General features: G+C 37.2%; 1 protein-coding gene across 5 annotated transcripts in view; it reads left to right on the top strand.

Annotated features, from left to right (window-relative positions):
* Positions 1-26,386, top strand: part of LOC131071369 (uncharacterized) — a 75,959-nt gene that overhangs the window by 27,148 nt on the left and 22,425 nt on the right. For 4 of the 5 annotated variants that reach the window (XM_058007182.2, XM_058007180.2, XM_058007181.1 and 1 more), the window contains 5 exons: positions 9,837-9,930; positions 12,200-12,302; positions 12,416-12,511; positions 12,617-12,670; positions 12,947-13,052. In XM_058007182.2, coding sequence (XP_057863165.1) covers positions 9,837-9,930; positions 12,200-12,302; positions 12,416-12,511; positions 12,617-12,670; positions 12,947-13,052 — 453 coding nt within the window. The remainder of the gene's footprint in view (positions 1-9,836; positions 9,931-12,199; positions 12,303-12,415; positions 12,512-12,616; positions 12,671-12,946; positions 13,053-26,386) is intronic. The other variant, XM_058007184.2, reaches the window with a different exon arrangement.

The following is a 26,386-nucleotide window of genomic DNA, read 5'->3' on the forward strand; positions in this document are numbered from 1 at the left end:
CAACTTCAGCTTCACCCCAAACTCACAAAATTCACTTATATATACTCACTATATAGTAAATAACCAAAGTGAAAGTGCTGGTTAAGGTTTGATATGAGACAAACAACCAACAACACCCTCTTATATGCAATTAGACTCAGATCTGAGTAGTCAATGCTCACAAACTTCAAATATAAATGCTCATATAACTGAAAATAAATGAAATCTCCTGCAAATGCCAACAAACATTCAAGTATGGGACGCTAGGGTATTAAACTTGCATGGATCTGAATTAAACACCTATTTATCACCTTCAAAATGCCTTTATTAGATTCACAAAATTCTGGAGCAACTTATCATGTTTGTGTTGACGTGTATTTTGTACACAATCATACACAGAATAAAATACCGACAGGCATCTTATCCTCTCTTGAGAAAATAGTCTCTAACTGCTGAAGATCTGCAAAAAGGATCAGTTAGATGGACTCCAAGGTTCTTTTAGTGGGGTCTCCACGTGTGGACAAGCTTTTTAGTGGTATGATGTGATTTGCTGTTTCCTCCAAGGCGTCTTACGGATTCCAAAGGCTCGAAGATTTTACTAATCTAAAAGGAACTTTCAAAAAATGGAAAAAGGACAGGGTTTAAGGAAGTCTAATCTAGCCTAACCCTATGAACGACTTAGCATGAATGAGATTTGGCAAGATTCAACCAACTTCAATTTTGCCATAAGATAACAACTCAATTGAAATTAGTGCGATCTTCTAAGGTAATAATGGTATTCAATGCATCAAAGACCAAGGACACTACTACGAAGGTACATATCCTAGATACGAAAATGCTTGAAGGTTAAGGACTCAAAATGTTTTCCAGTCGACCACACAAGGCGTTCCTACAATCAGCAAGAAGCTAGTGGTTTGGATTGCGAATCCTACCAAATATCAAATCTCACACTTAGTCTTTCAAATTAACAAACTACTTCGATTGAGCGTGATTCAAGTACATCCAACAACCATGAAGATAACTCAAGAAACTTGCAACAAAACACCATAACTTCAATATTTTATTGATTTCCAAGTCATCATATACAACAATTGCTTGAATTTCTCTCTTCAAGACTCAATCTTGCTACAAAATAAAAATTGCTTCTAACTCTAATCTCTCTATTACATCAATTATTATCTCTCACACTATTCACTATTTTTCTATTATTAAATGAAATGGAAAATGGGGGTATAAATAGCATCCCCAGTTACAATGAAAGGTCCAGATTGAAAGTAAATCAATGGATAAGATTATGACACCTAAACCCTAATTAGGGTTTGTTACAAATGACCTCCTTTTTACTGAACAACATTAAATACATAGCCAAATATTAAATTTGGCACAAAAATCTAGGAGGTATCAACCAATGAGAAATAAGATGTCATGTCATCTGTAACAACCTTTCATCTAGAATCTTATTCCCTTTCCAATTCTCTTTCTTAGCATATGCAATGAATTTTGTCACGATTCCTTCGATTTCTGTGCTTGGAATCTCGGGAAGATTCTTGATACTCTCTTCTAAGTGGATAACCTGATCAAATGCATCTAGAAGAGCTGTGTCCCAAGTAGGTTCAAGTTCCTTTGTTCTATCAATCAGGAGCATGGTGGCATACATCTGATCATACTGCTCATCTGTAACATCTGCGTCCTTGCGAAAGATGATCTTGATTCTATCCTCAAATTCTTGTAAATCCACATCTGTCTCGACCTCGATCCTTCTACCAAGAATGGTACGAAGTACCTCAAATACTCTGTCCTGGATCGGATTGATCACCTCCTCAACTTGACCACATCTAACACTGATGTCCTCAAAGAGAACACTCTTTATATGGAGTAAGGTTGACCACTGAAACAAACTGTGAGAATCACCTTCTAAGATCTTCTCTTGTGCTAAAATTCTTCTGGATGTGTGTCTTATAACTTTCAAGACAGGGATGACAACGTCCTTGGTATGGGCAAATGCAGCTACTGTTGCCATCAATCTGTGAATAATCTCAAGAACTTGGATAGCCTGGTGGGTGATCTTCGACATCCTTGTAACAAACTCAATGGCCACCGTGTGAGATCTATCCATCCAACCACATGTACGCTGGACCAGGTTCCTGAATCTTTCTGCTTCATTGATTGATTGAAGGGGCAATGCCTGCAATGGTGATCTGACTGGATCCTGACGTCCCAAAGGTTCATTGATGTGACTGAAATACGTCCTCCATGCACCGACCTCTCTCTCAAGCTTTCTATTCTTTTCCACTTCTTCTCTAAGCTTGTCCTTCAATGCCTCAAATGTGTCGGTGGCATCATCTAAAGTCTGCTCTGCTGTGGAAGGTCCTAACTCAATAGTCTGTATATGATAGTCCTCTGCTAGGATCTCACCCTCATATTTGTCTGCTGCCGGTGTAGCTATCTGCAGTTTTCTAGATCCAGTCTCATCTCGAATCATCTTGGACATCTTTGTAGCCTTCTTCTTCTCTGTTGTCATATGTGAACGTCCAACGAGGCTCTCTAAATCAATTGCACTGTCCTCGTCCTCAATTACGATCACCTTAGTCAATCTTTCCTTCAACCAATCTGGGATATTTGATCTTGTCTCTTGAACTTGAATCTCTTTATGTACTATTTCTTCTTGTCTGGGAGGAGATGTTATTTCATTATCATTATCTAAATCATAGTCTTGGAGAGATCCATCGGATGAAACATGCTGTGCCTGTCCTTCCTCCTGTCTGTCATTCTGTACCATCGATTCCATGGACTCTTCCACTCGAATTGTTCTATCCTCTGGTCTGGAAGAAGTACCTGGTGTTTGATCTTTGTTGGCACCTTGCTTTTTCTTGGAAGGCTCTTTCTTTTCTGATCTTTCCTTTCTCTTCGAACCTCTCGAATGGAGATTGCCCTCACTGGCACATCGAAGGTTACCTTCACCTGAATTCCTAGGATTAGGATTGCCTTCACTAACACTGGCTCCACCTTCGGCTGGCTTTTCTTCCAAAGTAAAAGACATGGCTATGCCCTGTTCTCTCAACTTCTGATGCTGAACGTCTACCCATCTGCGAGTACAAGACAAGACTGGTGCCATCAAATCATCTAAATCCACGGCCTCGGGCTCATTCCAATTCAAACTTATTGTCTTGCTTTCTCTATCATATGAAGATTGGATGTGCCTGCCGTTGTCCTGAGCTTGGTCGGCTACTCTGTAAATCTTACATTTCCTGATGAAATCCAAAGGCAATCTAGAATGTATCTTTCGTTTCACTTCGAGATCATCTAGGAGATTCATCATAAAATCTTCAATTTGGTACTCATGTCTAAATCTTTTACCGACCGTCTCCTCTAAATGTCCATGTGGATCAAAACTATTCCTCCAAGCAAAAGATGAAAAAGGATACAAGGTTAACTCCTTCTCTGCGTCATCCATGGCTAAGACATTAGGACATACCTCAACTGAATTACCCAAAATAATAGGTACCTGAACTCCATTCTGATGTTTGTGTCTGAATGCCTTCACATATGCTGCCAACTGCCTTGTTACTTCAAGTAACACAATTCTATCTGTCGGGTACCTCGGCAACATGTATGGAGGTAAAGGACATCCATGCACTCTAATGTAAGTGAACTTGGGAAACTGAATGAACCAAGCACCGTACCTCTTGATGAATTCCTGGGCATCCTGAGATAATTTGTTGTGAATCCCTCCTTGCAACGTCCTTGTGATGTTCATCGTGAAAGTATCATTGATTAACTTGTAGTTCTTCCCTAGTGGATGATGCAAGTAGGTATAGGATTCACAAACTCTGACCTCGCCAGGTCCTCTTCCAATCACTCCCCTGTGAGGTAATCCTGCGTACTCAACGCTCCTGATTAAGGCATAGATGACGTATGAACTCATGTGGAAGGACTTAGTAGCCCTGAGTCTTCTCAACTGTACGTCTAAGCAATGGCTAATTATCCTAGCCCAATGTATTGTACCCTTTCCTTGAACAATCACCTGGATGAAGTAAAACATCCATTTCTCAAAATAGAAGGCATGAGGTGCTCCTGTAACTCTGTTGAGCATGGTAATCAAATCTCTGTACTCCTCCTGGAAATCAATCCTGTGTGGTGTGTTCAGTACTTTGCTCAGACGGGGACGACTCTTAAGTAGCCAGTTCTTGTTGATTATGTTTAGGCAAGCATCTGGATCATCATCGTACACTGATCTGGCTCCTTCAATGCTTTTGTATATCATGTCCCTGTGCTCTGGAAGATGGAAGGCTTCACTTATGGCTTCCTCTGAAAGGTACGCCAAAGTGTTTCCCTCATTGGACACAATTGTCCTGGACTGTGGATTGTAATGACGGGCACACTCGATCATCAACTCGTGGCACTGAATGGCTGGAGGAAAACCGGCCGCCTTAATGATGCCACTCTCTATTATTCTCCGGGCGACAGGTGATGGCTTGCCGATGTAAGGGACCTCTCGGAACTTCTTCGTGCTAAAGTTCCCCAAGTTTGTATCTCCAATGTTGCTCCACTTGGACACGATCTTGGTCTCCACTTCTTCGGTCTTCTGATCTTCTTTCATGAGAGCCGAGTGACTGGTGGATGCTCCCGCCTTTGGGGTCGCCATACCTACACAACATTTCATTATAAGAAATAGATTTTGCAATAAATAACGTAAATAAGAGAGATAAATTTTAGGAAACCTCATGATAAGTCTCTAGAGTTATCATTTCCTAAAATACAATGATTGAGCTAAGAGAAATTCAAGAATCAAAATTTCAAAATTTGAAATATGACGATGAATGAATAAAGCAATAACAATTAAATCGCCATACCTCGATAGAGAGCTAACTCTAGAATGCAAAAACAAAATTTGCCTAGGCAAAATTGAGGTATAAGATAATCTTCAATATGATCTCCTCAAAATTGACTTCGCCACCTCTGGAGAGAATGTGATCTTCAATTATCTCCTTGGACGTGGTTTCAAATGGATCTTCAAACTCGCCTTGGTGTGGTCTTCAAATTCGCACCACCCTTGGTCTTCAACGTAATTCGCACTCTATATTAGCGCCACCTTTGGTTTGAAATCGCACCACCTTTAGATAACTTAGCGCGCCACCCTTGGTTGAATGAAACTCGCACCACCTTTGAAGTGTCTACGCCACCTTGGATAATATTCGCACTATATTCGCCTCTTTCAATTCGCATGAAGGAAGGTAAAATAATGATGTAGAAAATGATAATTCCACTCCCCTTATATAGCGCGTTCATCCTTCACCCCTTAGGCCGACTTGATAAAAATAAAACCATTTTTTAAATGATTTGCAATGAAATGACAAGGCCGACCTCCTTAAATGAGCGCTTGAAATCGATTTTTTTATTAATTAAATAATTAACTATTAATGCCTTGCGTTTTTTAAATGAGAATTTCGATTTTTAATAAAGGCAAAAAAAATAATTAATAAGAGATAACGCCATATTAAATGCCAAATAAAAATGGATTTTCAATTTTTAAATCGATTTAGCATTTAAGGAAATTTGAATTGTTTAATTTGGCGCCAAAAATATGAAAATAAAGGGACGTACCTCATCGCTCTAGTCCCTTGGAGAGGGACAGGAGCGATTCACCATCTTTGGCATGATTCTTGCGTTTTCAACGTTCAACTCCTTCATTTCCACGTCCCAAATCGATCATCTGGTGGTCCTTCGAATTTGAATTTCTTTCTTGTGCGAGCAAGTGCATCTTATGACCATTATCGCCCTGGTCCCTTGGAGAGGGACAGGAGCGATCCTAAGGTTTTTTGCTTGAAATTCTCCATTTTGGTACGATCCTTTCCTTGTATCATCTTCCAAATGCCATTTAAAACCTTGTGCGTCCTTGTCTTAATCGTGATTTTCAAAGAATATCATGTGTTTTGCCTAACATCGCCCTTGTCCCTTGGAGAGGGACAGGAGCGATCTCCATGTCTTTGCGTTCATCTTGTATCTTTTGACCTTCGAACTTCCATTGTAAGGCGAATAACGTCTATGCTCATTCCTTTCGCGCTTATTCCATTTGTCTTCATTATGTGTTTGGACGTATTAAAGGGACCATCGCCCTTGTCCCTTGGAGAGGGACAGGAGCGATGCATTATTTCTCCTTGATCTTGGCGACTTTTAAACTTCGATCTCCTTTTGCAATGTCCTTCAAACGTCGTCCTTCGCACTTCCTAACCTCGCTTCGCCTTGATCTTTGAAGGAACGTGAGTGTTTTGATAGTATCGCCTTGGTCCTTGTCCAAAGGACAGGAGCGATATGGGGCTTTTACACTATTTGGCGATGTTTAGACGTTCAAACCCTTGCAAATTATCTTCAAACGATGCCATGGACCTTGCATAACCTTGTGAATCTTTAACTTAGCACGCACTTGGAACAAAACGAGGAATCCAAAGCGAATCGCCCTGGTCCCTTGGAGAGGGACAGGAGCGATCTAGTCTCCATGCTCAAAATGATGATCATTTCACGTTCAAAACTCTTGTTTATCATCTTGTTGTCATACCATGGACCCTCCAAGACGTTGCGAACCCTTGATCTTACGTAAATCTTGCATAAAATGGCCAATATATCCAACATCGCCCTGGTCCCTTCCTGAGGGACAGGAGCGAAGTTCATCATTGCGAGCTTGTTCTTGTTTTTACTAACTTGCAATTATCTTCATTACGTGAAATGACGTCCTTTAAGTCCTCTTGGTAACTTAATATTTGCTTGTCCTTTGAAATCGATGCCTTAATGGAAATATCGCTCTGGTCCCTTGGAGAGGGACAGGAGCGATCTGGGTCTTAGAGTGCACATTCCTTCCATGTGATGACCTTTACAACCTTGCGCTTGATGGAAATGCTCTAAAATGTCTTCGCCACCCTTCGTCTTGACTTGGATCGGCCTTGAACCTTGGAGGAACGACCTTGAACTTGCGTAGAGAGTATTATCATCATCATCGCCCTGGTCCCTTGGAGAGGGACAGGAGCGATCCTTCCCTTGTGGCCACTATCTCACTTTGCCAGGTTCCAAGTTTATATTCAACGGACTCGTCCTTCTTCACTCTATTCGTCCATGCCTTGACATCATTTGTAACTTTGCAAGAAAAGCAATTATATCAAAAATCGCTCTGGTCCCTTCCTGAGGGACAGGAGCGAACTAGGCATTTAACACTGGTATGGACGTCCCAAAAAATCTTCAATTTATATTCAACGCATTTATCTCATGTTCTCCTTTGTTTTTGAACGTAAACTTGCCTTGACCTTTGTCTGGATTTTGCAAAATGAAGGAAATCGCTCTGGTCCCTGGGAGAGGGACGAGAGCTACAAGGTACTTCGCCCTGGTCCCTTGGAGAGGGACAGGAGCGATTTAGTCAATATAGGTCATTTTCCTTCGTTTCTGCATATCAAATTATATTCATTTGGCAAAGCATCCTCCCTTGGACGTCCTCAAATCATTAAGCTCTCGAAATCTTGCAAGGACAAGACGAAATTTGAATTGTAGCTCCGGTCCTTCACTGACGGACAGGAGCGATTTTCCTCCTGGAGGCATGTCTGTGCTCATGAAAATCTTCAATTTATATTCAATGGAAAGATCTCGTCGTTCTCCATCACTTCAAACGTAAAATTTGTCTGGACTCTGCAAGAATGATGAGATATTTGAAAATGAGCTTCCGTCCTTCACTGAGGGACAGGAGCGATTTTGCTCCTACAGGCCAAAATAACAAGATTTTTCACATTTTAACACTTCACGAGGTGAAAACAAATCAATTCCAATGCCCAGGATCAAAATTCAAAAAAGTCAAAATTTGGTCAAAATATTCAATCGGACAGAAATTCACATTGACGGTCAACACTTAGACAAATTTAAGCTCTGCATGAACATTCCAATTGAAAATTAGACCATTTTGGCGAAATCATTGCATTCAAAATTTGCATTCCAGAAAAGGAAGCTCAAAAGCTCTCAAAAAACAACTGGATTTTGGCTTGAAAAGGCAAAATTTAAAACCCTAAGGCTTGGCCCTAAATCCAGACAACTAACTAACTAACAAAACCCTAAAAACAAAAGCGAAAACGAGCGAAAAACAAGCAAAAAGAGGGGGTCCCCATTTGCGATGGGGCGATGTGTGAAATGGTCACAACAGTTTGATATGCTCAATTTTCTGATTTGCAATTATTGAATGTGACCAGAAATAATGAATATACTGCTGTAGAAGCCTTGTATGGTGAATATTAGGCAAGTTTGGTGGCTGCATTTGACTGTAGAAGCAGCAACAATTGTGAGGCAAATGACCTAGGAAGGTTATGTGGCAGCTGGGAACAGTCAATTAGAGGCTGTGCAGCAGTCCTAAGCATTCCAAAATGCCAATAACAGTCAATATAATGTCTACAAGTAGCAAAAGATATTGATGCTGCTTGCTCAAGTGCTGTTGTAAACTCCTTCAATGCTGGTATACACAAATATGGCCTACAAATTGATTAAAACAGCAATAGTTAAAATAGATCTGGCCTCTCAAGCAATATTGCCAAGGAAAGTGGCTGGAAATATTGTTGTGACAATCAATGATGACGAATCCTCACTACAAACCTTCTGAAGTGATGACAGTCACTAGATTTGCAAAATGTGCAGCAAATATGATGAATTCACCTCTGCTATGTTGGCATACTCAAATTGATGGCTGTATATGCTGGTCACTGCACTAATGATATTTTATTCACTGTTACAACATGTAGGAACACTATAGCAACAACATGTAAAATTGAAACTTGGCCAAAAAGAGCTGATTTCACTGTAGCGACATTTTAGCAGCAACGAAATTTGTCCAAAACCCTCAAAACTCTGTAATCTGCAATTGAACCCTTTAATTCATGAACCTTCAAATCTGGTAATCTAATCACACACATCCAACTCTAGGATGGAATTGCCAATGTTGGTGATGAAGGGGTCTTGTCTTTAATTCCAATTTTGAAAATCCTAGAGGATTTTCATCCTCGAAAGCAAACTTGAACACAAAACTCAAATTTTGAAAATTGAATGGCAAAATGATGAGAAAACTTGATGATCCAAATGAAGCGAAGCACCCTCCTTTAATAGTGTTCCAGTTTGCCATTGGGACTAATTTCCCTGAGCATTCATTAATACTTCATATTTTTTTAAGTATTTAGAAATACTTTTTATTATAATAGTTTTAAAAATATATTTTTTATTTTAATAATAATATTATTTATGTTGCCTCTTAAATTAAAAATTATCAGGCCCAACTTAAAATAATATTAAAAATTATTTTCTTACTTTACCTCTAAGCCTATGGGAAACGAGGATAGGCTAGAAGTCTTCTATCTGCTCTATTGCCAAAAAGGGAACATGCCATTTATATACAAAATGGGAACATGCTATCTACTCTGTTTTATCCTTGAGAATCTTGCTTATATGATGTGCAAAATAGAAATATAACAAAGCTTTAATTCCAATTTTTAAAATTCAAGGATAAGTATTACCTTGACTGTTCAAGAGTTCAACATCTTGGTAAATAGACATATTGCGCCTTTTGATTACAACTTTAGTAACAAAGAAAAACAAATGGATCTTCACTAATCGTTATAAGATAATAGAAGCACATTGGCGTGTACTTTTGTCTTTATTTTTGGGTATCTTCTTCTGGTGGCTAATTGATAATGGTATTAGGTTTGTAAAAGAAAGAGGTGGTCAGTATAATTGAATTTATTCTTGTATATTTTTTCTATTTACATTTGGATGCATTAAAAAGTTAATAGTTTGCATAGATCTAATGATTTATTTTAAAATAATCTTTTTTCTTTTGCCAGGTAAAAGTAAATCAGGAAATGAAGAACATCAAAAAACTGGTTTATCGACACAAATGGATGCAGCTTGGGCAAGAATAGAGACATTGTACACCAGGTAAATTTTTACCGATTTCTCACTGTTGGGTATATACTTAGAAGTGATACTATATATGTGTCTGCGTGTATTTAAAACGGATATTAATTTAAAAAGGGAAAAGTTCTGTATTAGTTTGCGATTAGGTGCATGCTATGACAAATCTAAACACAATAATTTAAAAAATATAATTTGTAAGCATAAATAAGTAATATATTAATTTGCAGGTCTTTATTTAAGTACCCCATGTCACCTCAATGCATTGTGTGATTATGAATGGACACTTAGTTACTTTTAATATGCACTCTAAAAAATGGATTTAATTGCAGTACATACACATTACAGGGATTAATCACTTGGTGGTTAGTTAATACTTATTATCATTTGCACTCATGAATAGGATCAAGAGGATATGTTAAGGGTTGGTGGATCAGCAATACAGTTCAAGAATTGATGGGTAGCTCTATCATGTTGTCTTATATTCTTATATAAGGAAGGATATTGCAACTTAATCAAGAATTCACCATCTATCATCTGATTGGTGTGTTAAATTCTTAATGTTCACGTGCTTGGTAGCCAAAGTCAGCTTTATTGATTATTAATATGAAATCAAGGGTGAAGAGATTGTGCAAGCGAGCGAAGTAACATAGAGGATTTATCACACTTGATTTCAGAGGACAAGAGATGCCATCATGAAATAATTATTTGTTGAATATGAATTTAAGTGGAAGTAAACCTTCTTACTCATGCTCACTTATGCACAAAAGATGAGAGTAAACCCTTCTGTAGCTGCCCCTATAGTTTTGTTGCACAACTGACATACCTGAACTCTACTTCTAATTTTATTTTTCTTGTCTTTGTATGTGGCTGTCGCAAATTGTAAAAGGATCTTTTTAGGATTGAATGGGCCCTTTGTATAAATTTTGATTGGAAGGGCATTCAAATCAATTTCTTGAATTGATAGTCCTTGCAACACTCCCACTCCTAGAAGAACTCCTAGTAGCACCTCTATGGCCTCTTTCATAAATTTCAATCTCTTCATCCTCACTGCTGCTCATTGTTTTAATTTTTCATTGAAAATTAAGAGTACAATCGTGAGTGCAAATATAAAATAACAACAAAAAAAAATCTCTCTAAATGTTTGAAGCTTTGACAAAATATAAAATGCAAAAGAACTTGTGCAACGGAACAAAGGATAATAAACTTACGTCAAATGATGTAGTTTTGATGCTCTCTTGTCTTCTTCTCATTGTTGTTCTTCTTTGCCTTCTTCAGTCAATGTAATTGAATTTGTTTTTGGTGTGGTTCTTTGAGGTTTAGGGTTGGTGTAAAGGGGTGTGGGGGTCGTTGTACCCCCTCCATGCCCTTCTTTTTTTTTTTTTTGATGGAGGTGATCAACAATTTACATTTTGCAAGATGTTAGAGCCATGCACTCAGCAAGACTTGAACCCTGGTGGGCTCATTAAGAACCATTCAACTTCACCAACAAATCAAGGGCCGGTTGACCATGCCCCTTTTTTTTTTTCAATCTTGTGTGTTTTAAAAAAGCAATTGCTTTTTTTATTCCTCTGCCATAGGGGATGGCTAGCTGTTGCCTGCTGTTTCCGGGCATTTCTAGCAATATATTTTGACATCTTAGAGATGTTTCCTTTTTTTTTTTTCTTTTTTTGGCAGGTTGGGGACATCTGGGGGCATTTCCAACCCTTGTCTGCCTCCCCACCTCTTGCAGGGGATGGCTCCTGAAAATGCAGGGAAAGTGTCCCCAGGGTACATAGCCAATAAGTTTTTCAAAATATGCACTGTCATATTATGTCAATAAAAGTATGTGGAACATGTAATAACATTTAGAAACCATGGTGATTTCTTCTCTCACATGCAATGATGGGTGCCGTATCTATTTTTCCTGTAATTTTGACAGTGTAGATCTGAAAACTCAATTTTTCAGTGGTTTGATTTGATGTTTTTGCTCTATTGTGAATTTATACATTCAATTTTGGCTATGCAGAAAAGTGGAGTAAAGCTTGGAGAATAAATATAACCGATTTACATGTATCTGAATCTGCTTGCCTTATTTTGCAGAATTGCTCCTTTCCGTGATAACTCAAATGGCATCAAAAGACAGCTTTTGATGCCATTTTAATATTTTATTTTTCTTTGATTTAATGTTTGTCATTTTGCTATATTGTGAATTGAAATATTCAATTTTGGTTATGCAGAAGACTGGAGTAAAGCTTGGAGAATAAGTATAACCAACTTACATGTATCTGAATATGCTTGCCTTATTTTTCAGAATTGCTCCTTTCCGTGATAACTCTGTAGACAAATGGCATCGAAAGACACAGCTTTCAGCGGGTGCTGCTGCAATGAAAAGTAAATTTCGTGCTTTCAATCAGGTTTGTTTCTAAATACTCATCTATTTTGCATCTCATTTGTGGAATTTCTTATCAGTCATAATCTATGAGTGACAGATATTGTTTCTGAATATTTACATTTTCACAAAACATAGAGCATAAGTCAGCAAGTATCAACATATATGAAGGACCCTACAAGTATGATGAAGAGGATGCAACTGATGCGTTCTTCTGTTGATGTGATTGGGACTGTAAGTTTTTTGTCATATTTATCTGTTTAAAAATAGAGATTAGTTAATGTTAGTGGCTTTCATTGCTGATAAAGAATTCTTTCCTAACATTATATTTCTCTGCAGTCTTCACAAGCAGTGTTGGCTCAAGAACCAAAGTTTCAGGAAAAAACAGTCGAGGTATTACACTTGCTTGAGATTGAAATTACAATTAGTAGTAATATATTAATGTTGAATTGGGTGATTTTTTTTTTAGCAAGAGATTTTTTCATTTGATTTCTGAAATGTATTCTTAGAGTAGTTTTCATTTATTCAATCAGTCTTCTAATTTTCAATAAATTTTCTACTAAATGGGAGAAATTTGTTCATTTCCTATCTATTAAGATACTTTTGCATACTTTTATTGTATGGTTAAGATTTTGGCATGGACAAGATTTTAAAGTGTGACTCTACTAGTGTCAGGAAATAAATGAAGATGGCGATCCTGAGCTTCTTGACGACTCTGAGTTCTATCAGCAACTGCTTCAAGAGTTTCTGGAGTCAACAGACCCTACATTATTAGGTAATTTGTTGTTTTTTGAATAAATATCACAATAAAAGAATCTTTTTGCATGTTTTTCCCTCTTTTGTCAATAATTTATTAAATTATAAGCTGAAGTCTAAATACCAATCTTTAAAGGAATTGCTTTCCTTTACAATATGAAAACATTATACATTTTAGATGACATATCACAAGAAGGGTTGGATATCTCCAGCTCTTGTCCTTTCTCTGACATTTAAAATACCTTAGGTTTGAGGCGGAAGAATTATTTCTTAGGGTTTAGATTGTTTTAGTTAATGACCTGCACCCACCTTTAAACAGAACTATCCTACAAGTGTGAGAAAATGAAGACACCTGAGGCTGTAATAAATAAGTTAAAGATAATTAATTAATTCTTATTCTATAATCTACCCTTTTCAGGTCCTGCAGTGGTAGGCGAATCCCTATTTGTTATTGACAACTTAACTATTTCATAGTCATACAGCAGCTGTACGTCCTAATTTTGAGGCAGCAGTTGTATGCCCTAATTTTGAGGTAACAATCATTCACACACACACGTGTGTGTATGCACACAGCAATTACAAATGGTTAATGTACACAAATTTCAACCTGCAGGGCAAGTAATACGGCCTTTGACTGGAGACAAAACCTAATTCAGATCTTAAACAAGTCTTACAAGATTCACATGCAAGGCATTTTGCATATGCTTTCTAACAGTTACTCCTCATAACACTGGAATGCTGGGTCAGGTCTGGGCAGTTCACCCTTCAATTCCCTGGTCTCTAGGTCATTGTAGGTGCTCAAGAGTTTGCTGGGGCTGGAGGTGGTTACACCCTTCCTTGAAAACCTGCTGATAAGCCTCAGAATGAAAACCTGCCGATAAGTCCCAGAATGTATGAAATGTGTCCGTAGGCATCTACTGTAGTGTTCAAATCTGATTTGTTGCCCATTCTATCTATTTGCTGCTTCTTTCTGTTCTTCTGTGTTGTGTCACTCTTGCCGATCCTCTTAGTGTACAGCAATGCTCATGAAAGGACCCCTAGGGTTTTGATGTGCAGTCCTATAAAGTCTATACAGTCCCCAGAATGGCATTATCTGCAAATCAGTTTTTTTTATGATATCACTGCCAGGGTAAGAAGGAAAGCAATTAGAATAGGAAAATTGATCAGGATAGGTCACCGATTTCATCCCAACCTGCTAGGGTAGTTGATTTTGTCCCAGCTAACCAAACTCAGGAGTCTCTCCCAAATTTTTCAACCAAAATTTCCATATGTTGGCGCCCAGTAATCAATTTGAAATTTGATTGAAATCTATAGCTGTTTGGGGGTTAGGACCCAAAAACAGGCTGACTTGCAATTTGAACTAATTTTTATTTATTTAAAATATAGGCTGGCCCAAAACTAGCTGCCAGATTTAAATTTCAAAAATTTAATTTAATTTATTTAATTTCTTTTAAATATATATTAAATTGGTGTTAAAAGAACCTTTTTCTTCTAAGTTAACAGTTCGGGTTCGGATTCAGGTACAGATTCAGCAATTTTTTTTTTCTTCTTGGGTACGGGTTTGTCCGTACACACACACACACACACACACACACATATATATATATGTTCAAACATCAAAATTATAAAATTTATAAACTATCACTACCATTATTGATTATTACAATGATACAATCCATACAAAAATGAAATATACAATGTGACTGCTGCAATGATATATTACAGCAGTTATAAAGATATCAGATATTACAGAGAATAATATAATACAACATCATTCAACTATGAAAAAAGGATCCTAAGTTAGAGCACGACAGAGATGAATAAGAATAGCATTAGGACAGAAGGATGAACAGAATAAGGACATAAATAAAAGCAGATCTGCAGTAGTCTAGAATAGCTTGGTGCAATAGAAAAAGAGAATATATGAGCAGCCTTATGTAGAGGATAAGAACAAAATTTAGAGCAAACCGGTGAAGCATATTGGAAAAGATCAGAGAGACATGGGTTTACATGTTAAAAAATATTTAAAAATGTAATTTTTTATTGGTTTTTGTGTTTTTATGACCCATGGGCCTCGTTTTTGGGAACCCACGGGCCTGGGTTCTTCTGGGTCCGCCCGGGTTCCACCCGGGTCCTGCCTAGGTGGATGGGTTCTCTGTGGCAGGACCCACAGAGAACCCATCCACCTGGGTAGGACCCGGGTGGAACCCGGGGAGGACCAGGATTGGGCAAGAACTAGGACCCAAACCCAGCCTAAAATGCCAAGAACCGGTATCTTAGATTTTCTCTTTGTTGGTCAAACCAACTAGGGAGGAGACATGACATGTCCTCTGAGAAGACTTCCCCTTTGGTATATTTCTCATACATAGAAACCTACTACTTGTTGGAAATCATTGGAATGAAGCACTAGAATCAATAAGCAATGAATCATCACTTGCTTGTGTGACAAAAGATGTCAGGAACACATCTCTAGATTCTTCATTGGATGTGTTTGAGCCCAATTCATTATCAACTATTTTTTTAACCTAAATGTTTTTAAAACTATTTTCAGACGTGGTCAATCTTGTCAGAGTTTCAACATTTCACCTTCGATTTACTATGGGTTTTGAATCTTTCTTTGCACTTGGATCATTTTTCTTCTTTCTTGCTTTTGTCCTTTTCCTTCAAATGACCTTTTATGACCAAGGCATCCTTAATGGATTATGAAGTTTTCCGTTTCATTTCCTTAGACAATAAGGCATTTACAACTTTCTTCAGCTTCAACCTAGAAGAGAGAGAGAGAGTTGATTGCTAGACAAGGTTATCCCTCAAATTTGGCATGGAAGTGAAATTAGAAAGCAACGAGCAATGCATTATTCAGCAAAGGAAGATTAAATACAATGAGAATGTTGTTAGTTAAGACATAACTAACCAACTGCACAAAACTACCATGCTATTATTAACAATAATAAAGTTTATTATTATCATCTGAATTAATACAATGATGTGATATAAAAATATGTTTTTATTCGAATACCCCCCCCTTATAACATCATTTTCTCAAGACTACAAGTCAAGAAGCTCTAAAAAGCTTCAAATTTTACAGCAGCAATACATTTGGTGAAAATCTTTGCACATTTCTCGTGTAGAGCAATATTTTAAGAGTCACCAAAGGACTCAAGCTCCTAGGATCACTTGCAACACCAAATATTACCTTCTACAAGAGAGCAGCAAGAACAAAATATTGCTTGACCATGTGCACAATGAGTTAGATCTGTTGATCAAAGATTTACCAAAAATGTACATAATGGTGCATTGCTTATCTATGCAAGGTTGAGAGATATGACTAACTAGGATGATGACAAGTGTCTTAATCGTAGGTCATGTAACAACTAAGGGACAAGATCACATGTTTACTAGATATTTCTAGAAAGATTTTTAATTCCTCAAGTAAACTTACATTTGAACATGTGTGAATAGGACCTAACTAATAACTAGTTAGAGAATGTGCCTTGTTCACATTACAAAGGGGTAAACTATATAGGAACTACCCTCATTCACACCAACACATATTGGGGCTAAATATTTGGCTGTTGCACTTGCTAATGATTGTAGTGGTATTTAACCTCAATGTTTTTGGTACACTTACTGAAAATTGGACTATGAAAGAGCTGCATTATTCTTAATTGTCACAGTACAAAACAATAGGTTTTGTCTTAGGTACTTCCTTGAACATACGACATACCCATATCACTCCATATACATCTTCATTTGCAACACAATTACCTACTTTTGTGGAAGAAAGAACAACATTGCTTTGTTTTGTATTTTACTCCCCTATGATATGGGATCATATCCCTAAAATAAAACAAAGCTTGAAGTAGACTTTGTGTCTTCCAAAGATCTTGCATGGTCTGTTGTCATGCCCTTGAACTTTCAGCCCTTATAACTAATAATTCCTTGAAGCACCAATTGGTGTTTTGATACTTGACTGACCTTAAATGAGTTTGTATAAAACTCCGCTTATGATTATTACTAATTATCTAAGAGAAACTGAAGCCCGTGATCAGCAATTCTATGCAAGGATAATAATGTCTAATACGTGATTATTATCAATAATTAATTAGCAGCGATTACTACAAGACAAGTCAGCGATCCATACCCATAATATAGCGGATGTGTAAACAACAACCTAGAAAGTGGGCCTAAACCCAATTCTTATACTCCTAATCCATTTTGAGTCAGAAAGTGTGCCTAACCCCAATCCTTCTGCTCCTAATCCATTTTGAATTGGAAAGTGGGCTTAATCCGAATCCTTTTGCTCCTAATCCATTTCGAGCCAGAAAGTGGGCCTAACCCCATCCTTCTGCCCATAATCCATTTTGAGCTAGAAAGTGGGCCTAATTCCATCCTTCTACCGATAATCCATTTTGAGCCTGAAAGTGGGCCTAAACCCATCTTGCTGGTCATAGGCCATCTAGAGCTGGAAAGTGGGCCTGACCCCATCTTGCTGCTCACAAGCACATGAAATGCCTTTACAGCAAGGTTACTAGGAGATGGGGGTACTTGGAGACTCTGGATATTGGTACAACTAATTTTCAAAAATAGGAGACAGGTACTTGGAGACGCCAATTTAAAAAAAATATAATTTAATAATTTCCAAAAATATCATGACAAATAACTTTGAAAACAAGAACAGTGTTAAAGTTTAACATTAATTTTAAAATTGAACAAAAATTAAAATTAAAATTGCTTATACAGCTAATACCATAGTCAATCTAAATTTTTTAGTGAGAGTAAGGTAATATAGATGTTGAGCACACTCAATATTGTCAGCTAAATAGTAAAGGCAATTTCTCTTTAGACTATTACAATGATAAGAAATTAGTACTCTCAAAAAGTCTACATTGTCAATAGATCCAATCACTATAACTTTGCATGGATTTGTCTTCCTGTGAAACGGTTTCCTTATTAGTCATTTCCCAATGACTTTGCTTTGCTGCAAGCTTATCTTATTTACTTGCTTTATCTTTTTTTTTGCCTTTTTATTGCATTTTGCCCTAAGTTTTCTGGTGGGAGATGTCAATTTTGTTGAAGTTTTTTCGTTATTGATGTCAGTTTTAAGTTGAAGTTTTTCTCTTGTCAAGATTTAAGCTTTAGCTGCTTAAGGTGCCTGCCTGGTTGCTTGACCTGCTTGCTTGCCTGATTGAGCTGGTTGGCTGTCTACTCCAGCTGTTTGTGTGTCAACTTGAGCAAGGTGTTTGCCTACTTGTTCTATGTCAGCCGCTTAATCAAATGTTTTGCCACATCACTTTGTCTTTATGAGACTCGATTCTTATTGAGTCGTGGTTTATTTTTGGAGGCTTTGTGATTAATTATAGCTGGGTGTTAGTTTCAAATTCAAATGAAGGGATGTCGGCAAATTTTTCTTCAAGAGGTTCAAAATTATTGGCTGGCCATTTGTGGAGATTTAAAAATAAAATCATGTTTTTTATTCCGAGCAGTGGTCGTGCGTATTTATCAAAAACAGAGTTCTTCAAATTGAAATCGTATCTTTCAGACTTAGGTGACACTAATTACCTTCATAGAGGCATTTTTGGTATTGCCGTTTTTATTTTTGACCACAAATTAAAGCTTGGAGTCGTGGGAATATTTTGTGAAGGCTGCCGTGGATGTTTTTTTTTCCATTTTCTTCAGCTGATGGAATATGACGTGTTGGCTCACTTCTGTTGGTTTTCTTTGTCACGTCAGAATACTTATGAAGATATTTGAGGCGGTTTTTGGTGGAAGTCGTGTGAGTATACAAGATATACAAACTTGAACATTTAAAAATATACATTTAAAAATATATATCGTGTGTTGCAGACGAGTGTAAAAAAAAAAAACTCTTTTTCGGAATTGGTTGAAGGGAATGTATTGTTATTTTTTGAAGCATTTCTTTTTCGTAAAATTATGAGGCTTGTGTTAGTGGGAAAAAGAAGTGTATGCAGTTTTCAGTAATGTGGGAGTAAATTTTCAGCGGTTTTTGTGTCATGTTGGGTTGTTTTTTTTCCTTAGTGTTGAAACGGCCGATTTCTTCTGAGGGGATGCTCGTTGAAATACTTTTGGTCAAAAATATGCTTGTGGAAGGACATCGTATGCAGCTTATAGGGTTAATTATTATGTATGGTGAAAAAAAATCAAGAATCTGTTCTAATTTTTATGTGTTGGAGCATCTTGTTTTGATATTGAGTAGATATTATGAACTTGTCATGTGGTCCATGTAGTGTTGAAAAAACTAGAAGTTTCGGTTTGCTGTAATGAGCACAGGGAGTGCGTAAAAGAGCAGATTTAAAATTATTGCAGACCGAAGATGAAGAACAACAAGTGGTTGTGAAATTTTGAAGTTCTGAAAGCATTCTGAATTTTTGGTTGAGTTTTGGATCTTGAGGTTGGTGCCTTTGTTAATCAGAGTTGGTGCTCTATAAAGTTTGATATTCAGTGAGTTGGTGCTCACCTTTGTAAACTGGGTTGGTGCCCATATTGTTTTTGAAAGGATTAGTTGAACTGTGGTTTTTTACCCGAAAGGGTTTTTAACGTGATAAATTTTGGTGTCTTTGCCTTCATGCATTCTCTTCTTCTATATTTTTGTGTCAAATACTGATTCACCCCCTCCACTCTTAGTATTTGCTGTGTGATCTTCATTTGGTATCAGAGTGGGTACCTTCAGTTAAGGCTTAAAAGCTTGAGGGTTGATCCTGTTGATACACGAAGATGAATGCTTGGGAAGGTCTTGCAATGAATAGAGCTTCCTTTTTTTGATGGATCAAACAATGCCTTTTGCTGTGTTTGAATGCGAGCTTATTTGATGTCACTTGGTTTTTATGTCTAGAATTGTGTTTCAATTGGTTATACACTTCTTCAAAATCCTCCTTCTACTGCTGATGAAAAAAAAGCATTTGAGAGCAATGCTAACACTGTGAATGCTATATTGTGTGGGTTGCTTGAATTTGAGTTTGTTAAAGTCATGCACTATGATATTGCTCAAGCCATGTGGGATAAACTCAAGAATGCCTATGAAGGAGATGAAAAGGTGAAGAAAGCCAAGCTTTAGACTCACTAGATGCAATTTGAAAGTCTGAAAATGAAAGGAGATCAGAATGTCGCAACATACTTTTTGAGAGTAGATGAAGTTGTGAATTTTCTTAAAGGTCTTGGTGAGAAGGTTGATGAGAGTTTTATTTAGAAAATTTTATGGTCTTTACCTTTAAAATTTGATGCAAAGATCTCAGCCATAGAAGAGATGGTTGATCTTGATAAACTGTCCATTGATAAGCTCCATGGTATATTGACTGCATATGAGATGAGAACAAACACAGAATCATCAAAAGGGAGACCTCTTTCGAAGCTTCAAAGAAAGGCAAACAAAAGGAACCTATTTTGAGTGACAGTCCGGATGATGATTCAGACTTAGAAGAAGATTTGTTTATGAAAAGGGTGAAGAAGGAATCCAACAAACAAAAGAAGATGCCTCTTAAATGTTTTAGCTATGAAAAAGCTAGACATTTTGCAGCTAAATGTCCGTATGAGAACAATGAAGACAACAGTTATGAAAATAAGCCTAAGTTCAACAAAAAGAAGTTCAGAGGAAAGGATAAGAAGACATGGAAATCCAAAAAGAGTCTATATTCAAAGGAGGAATGTAATTTTTCTGAAGGAAGTGATGAAGAATCTCTGAGTGATGAGATTTTGTTCATGGCTCTAGAAAAATCTCATGCTGAGAATCAAGAAGATGAAGAATTCTTTGATGAAGAAGATGGAGAAGTGGACCTTGAACAAGCGCTGTTAAGCGCACTTCATGAAATTAAAAGTCCTAAAAAGAAAAATCTAAATTTGAAGTTGCTGCAAAAAGAAGAGACTGAAGAAAAAGGCAGAAAGTCACAAGCTCTTGAGGATGCAGAGAAACAAATAAATGATCTGAAAATTCAGATTGTTGAGGCTAAGAAACTTGAAGAGGAATTGAAAAATCAGATTAAGGTAAGGCTGAAAGCTGTGAGAAACTTGAAGTGGAGATTGCCTTTAGGAAAATAGAGAAATCATTACACTATCGAACCAAGAAGAAATAAATAAAAAAGGTTCACTTTTGTTGGACAATTTATTAGCTTCTCAAAAAGAGTCCTCAGACAAGGGTGGAGTTAGCCTTGAATGTTAAGTTTTGGTGATCAGATTATATTTACAAAATTATTTGCCAATGAATTATTTTCACCTCTTAGAATAGTATCAACATTCAAACTATGAGTTCGATCTGCCCTATTAATGATGATCTGCTGGTAAACAGAGAAATCATGTCACAATGGGGAACTCAATCTGATTGTTGTTTGTGTAATGCAGACTGAGAGATTATAGAAGATTTGCAGAATAAGGAATACAATCCGTAGAGAGTATGTAATCTGACTGGGCCTTCAGTTCGATGAATAGCAAACACGACCTGCTGTTGGTGATGGTTAAATTCAATATGTTCGATGTGAATATATTCTATTTCTTATTTCACTAATACGCATGTCTTCTATTCTCATCGATCTCCTAATGGAGGGAGAGATCGATCCTATATACTTAACACGATGTCTATTCCAAACAACATGTCTCTCTTCAACCATCACGTCTCTCCCCCTTAGATCGGTTATGCATCAACACGTTTAATGACTAAGTTAGTTAATACGATTTATTTTAGAACCAATTCATATATTAATCATTACATAGAATCGAATCATATATTAATCGATTCTTTTACAATGTATATTAATTATTGTTTTATCATATCAATATATAATTAATTGGTAAACTAAGTTGTCTCAGTCAGATCAGTAGATTACTGACCGACGCTATACTTCAACACTCCCTCTTAGCTAGGGAGGAATCTTACTCAAGATTTGAGTCACATAGTGACATTCACCATGGCTACTCCCATGGATGGTGAACGAATAGGTATCACCTCACCGTGATAACAAACAACATGGCATATCCATAGACATCACCTCATGTGATATCCACCATTATCGCTTATCCACGGATATCACCTCACGTGATATCCACCATAGATATCTCCTCAAGTAATACCCACCATTATGGCTTATCCATAGATATCACCTCACATGATATATCTACCATTATGGCATATCCATAGATATCACTTCATGAGATATCAACCATTATTGTGAGATCGTCACCTCACAATAATGGTAAGATGTACAAGTGTTTATCATTGTAAGATCGTCACTTCACAATGATATTCACCATGGCTCATCAAAGGGTTAACACACAAGTACAAGAAAATCATCACAAACTCTCTCACGTGATGTTGTCATGGTGTCACACACATGACATCCACCATGAACCATATCAGAGGGTGGAGATTGTTAATGCATGGTAGCTTCGGTAAGATAAATGATTGAATGAGAGATAAATGAAGTCTCTCATTCAATCATTTATCCTATCGATAAACCATCAAGAAAACTTCGAGCTATTTCATTTGATAATCCTTCCTCATTTATATATTAAATACACTTAGTCGATCAATATCGATAATGATATTATAGCATGGCATATCGGTGATCACAAATGGCTATCGGGTTAACCATGTATCGCGATTTACATTGGATTTGTTCCCAGCGATAAACAAATAATGATTATTGAGTTGCTTTCGGGTGGCAAAGTATGCACCGCTTGACATATATAACCTTTAGTTAGTGATCGATGTCGGTTAACTTAGACACCGATTCACATCGGTTAATATGACACGCAAACATCGTTTGGCATACATCGTGAATACCGATTGGCATACACACTTAAGTTACGTGGACCCCGATTAGTATCGTGCTGGTAATTAAAGAAACACCGGTTGATAATATATATCAAAGGGTGCGATCAAGTAGTGTCTTGATCGGTCATGTCCATAAGACATGACTGGTCAAGGCACTGCTTGATCCTCCCCTCTTGCATATATATGTCATTTGATATTTGTGAAGAGGATATTGAAATCGATAAATATTCCTCTCACCTTCCAAACAAAGAAGATAGTCAGAATTATAATAGAGATAGAGAATACAAATTAGAATACATCTTGCATATTGAATTGAAAATTGAACAACATTTACATGGTATTAGAGCTATAGTTAAATCGAACCTGAGGCTATTCAATTTTACGTGAAATTCAAATCAAGCATATATTCAACGTCACAATTCTCTCAATGGCTAGCGCTATCAGATTTGAAGACAGACTCGGAGGAGGTGATGACTTCTCAGCATGGAAATTCAGAATTCAAATGATTCTAAAAAAAAATAAAGTCGAATCATTTGTAAAGACTGAAACTGCAGAACCTGAGACTGAACCTGACAAAGCAATTTGGAGATAAGGAAATGATAAGGCCTATTAAAATCATAGTTGATGGGGTAAGAAACAATATCATGCCCATCATAAGGAAACATGAAACAGCCTTCAACATGTTCAAAGCACTTGAAGACGCTTTTGAGATATCTAATGCTAGTAGAACCTTGGCTTTAAAAAGAGAAATAAATCACATAGCCATGATAAAAGGAGAATTAGTCAATGCCTACTTCATGCGAATATCTACCCTAAGGGATGAACTGACAACCCTTGGATATGAGATCCAAAGCAAAGAATTAACCCTCATTGCTCTAGATGGGTTGCCTAGCATATGGGAAACATTCGTCCAAGGCATCAGTGCAAGGGATGAATTCCCAAAATTCAATAGGCTAAAGGCTATCTGTCTCCAAGAGGAATCAAGGCTAAATAAGAAAGGGATCAAACAGAAGAATATAGATGAAGATCTTCAAGTTCTAAATACGAACTCAAACAAGAAAAACAAGCAAAAACAATTCAGGAAGAGAAAAAGTCGTCACTGCAAGAACACCTTCAAGAAGGACCTTTCTCAGATTCAGTGTTACAGATGTGACAAATTTGGGCACTATGTTGCCAAATGTCCAGAAAGAGCTAAGCAAGCCACATTTGGCAAAACAGGAAAATCTAAAAGGGAAGAGGACTCCAAGAAGTATGTACTCTATTCAACACTCACAAACCAAGCATCAAACAAAGTGAACTCCTGGGTGATCGACAATGGCTCATCCAGACACATTACAGGATTCAGAGAAGTACTGGACTCCATGAAAGAGGAGAATGATGAGGAAGTAACTATCGGAGATGACTCTAGACATCCAGTCAAAGGAGTTGGAACCTGCACCATCAAACTAAAGTCGGGTGTATCATTACAACTTAGAGGAGTACTATATGTTCCAGACATCAAGAGAAATCTAGTCTCAATATCAGCACTGGAGGACAATGGATACAAAGTAACCTTCATGGACAACAAAGTATTGGCTTGGCCAAAGAACGCATCCATCAAAAAAGCTAAAACAATTGGTCAAAGACAAGGCTACTTGTATGAGCTATGCACAGAGCCCAACGTAGCCCTAATTCATGAAACTACAGATGCAAATGAAATCTGGCATAGAAGACTAGGCCACCTAAATTTTAGAGCTTTATCATCAATGGGAGACCTTGTCACAGGTCTACCTAAGTTAAAGCAATATCATTCAGGGGCATGCACATGATGTGCCCTAGGTAAAAATACTAAGGGCGCTTTTCAGAATAGTAGTAGGAAAACAAGTAAAATTTTAGAGTTAGTTCATTCTGATGTATGTGGACCTATGTCCGTACCTTCATTGGGGGGATTTTTGTATTATGTAATATTTGTTGATGACTACTTTAGGAAAACTTGGATCTACTTTCTGAAATGTAAAGAATCATAAGAGATCTTCAATAGGTTTAAAGAATTCAAATCACTAACAGAGAACTACACAGGAAATAAAATTAAAACCCTAAGAACTGATAATGGGGGAGAATACACATTAGAATTATTTAAAGAGTTTTGTAAACATTCAGGGATTAAGAGGGAGTTAACAATACCTTATAACCCTCAACAAAATGGGATAGCTGAAAGGAAAAATAGGACAATCGTTGAAGTTGCCAAAGCTATGATTCTTGATTAGAATCTAAATATCAATCTTTGGGCAGAAGCAACTAGCACTGCTGTATATATTCAAAACAGATGTCCCCACTCTCATCTTGAAGATAAGACCCCCGAGGAAGTCTTTACTAAATCAAAACCTGATATTAGTCACCTTAGGATATTTGGATGCCCTGTCTATATTCATGTACCTAAGGAGAAAAGATTAAAATTAGAGCCTTCTGGAAAAAAGGGAATCTTTGTAGGATATAGTGAAACCTCCAAAGCTTACAGGATCTATATACCTGGTCAAAAGAATATTGAACTAAGAAGGGATGTGATCTTTGAAGAAGACTTGGCATTCAAAAGAGCCCAAAGCTCTCTAGACCTTGAAGTCTATATCCCCACCCCTATAATAGATAGAGATCCTACTCCTGAGCTTTAGAGGGAGAATCCTGAGGAAACTATAAGTGAAACTCAAAGTCCACCTAGAGAAAACCTCAAGAAAAGACCACTATGGGCCACCAAGACTGTAGCAGAAGCTCAAAAGTTTGTTGCTCCTTTAGGGACATTTAGGGAAAGCAAAAGGCCTAACAAATTCACTAGCTATGTTGCCCTCATGAATGATCTCTCTAAAGCTGAACCAAACAATGTATCAAAGGCTCTTGAACATCAAGTATGGAAGGATGCCATGTCTGAAGAGTATCAATCTATTATGAAAAATAATGTTTGGGAGATTGTTCCTAGGCCAACTAAGAAATATGTCGTTTCATCTAAATGGCTTTTTAAGATCAAACATGCTGCAGACGGTCGTATTGAAAAACACAAGGCTAGATTTGTAGCTAGAGGTTTCTCACAAAAGGAAGGAATAGATTATGAAGAAACTTCTGCACCTGTTGCCAGATATACATCAGTAAGAGTTGTATTAGCCATTGCAGCAGCAAAGGGGTGGAATGTACACCAGATGGATGTTAAGACAACATTTCTAAATGGTGAGATCTCAGAAAAAGTCTACCTAGAGCAACCTGAAGGGTTTGAAATTTATAATGCAGAGTCTCATGTGTGTAGACTCAAGAAAGCTCTCTATGGGCTTAAACAGGCTCCCAGGGCTTGGTATGAAAGCATTGACACCTATCTCTCAGGACTAGGCTTCTTTAAAAATGATGCAGATCCTAATCTCTACTACAAAAGAAATAAAGGTGATATGCTAATGTTGATTTTATATGTTGATGACTTATTAATCACAGGAAATGATCTTCTTATAGATCAATGCAAGAAAGATCTATCCAAAGAATTTGATATGAAGGACTTAGGACTCCTTCATTACTTCCTAGGATTGGAAGTATGGCAGAATTCTAACAACATTATACTA

Source organism: Cryptomeria japonica, chromosome 2, assembly GCF_030272615.1.
Source record: "Cryptomeria japonica chromosome 2, Sugi_1.0, whole genome shotgun sequence".
NCBI classification, from domain to species: Eukaryota; Viridiplantae; Streptophyta; class Pinopsida; order Cupressales; family Cupressaceae; genus Cryptomeria; species Cryptomeria japonica.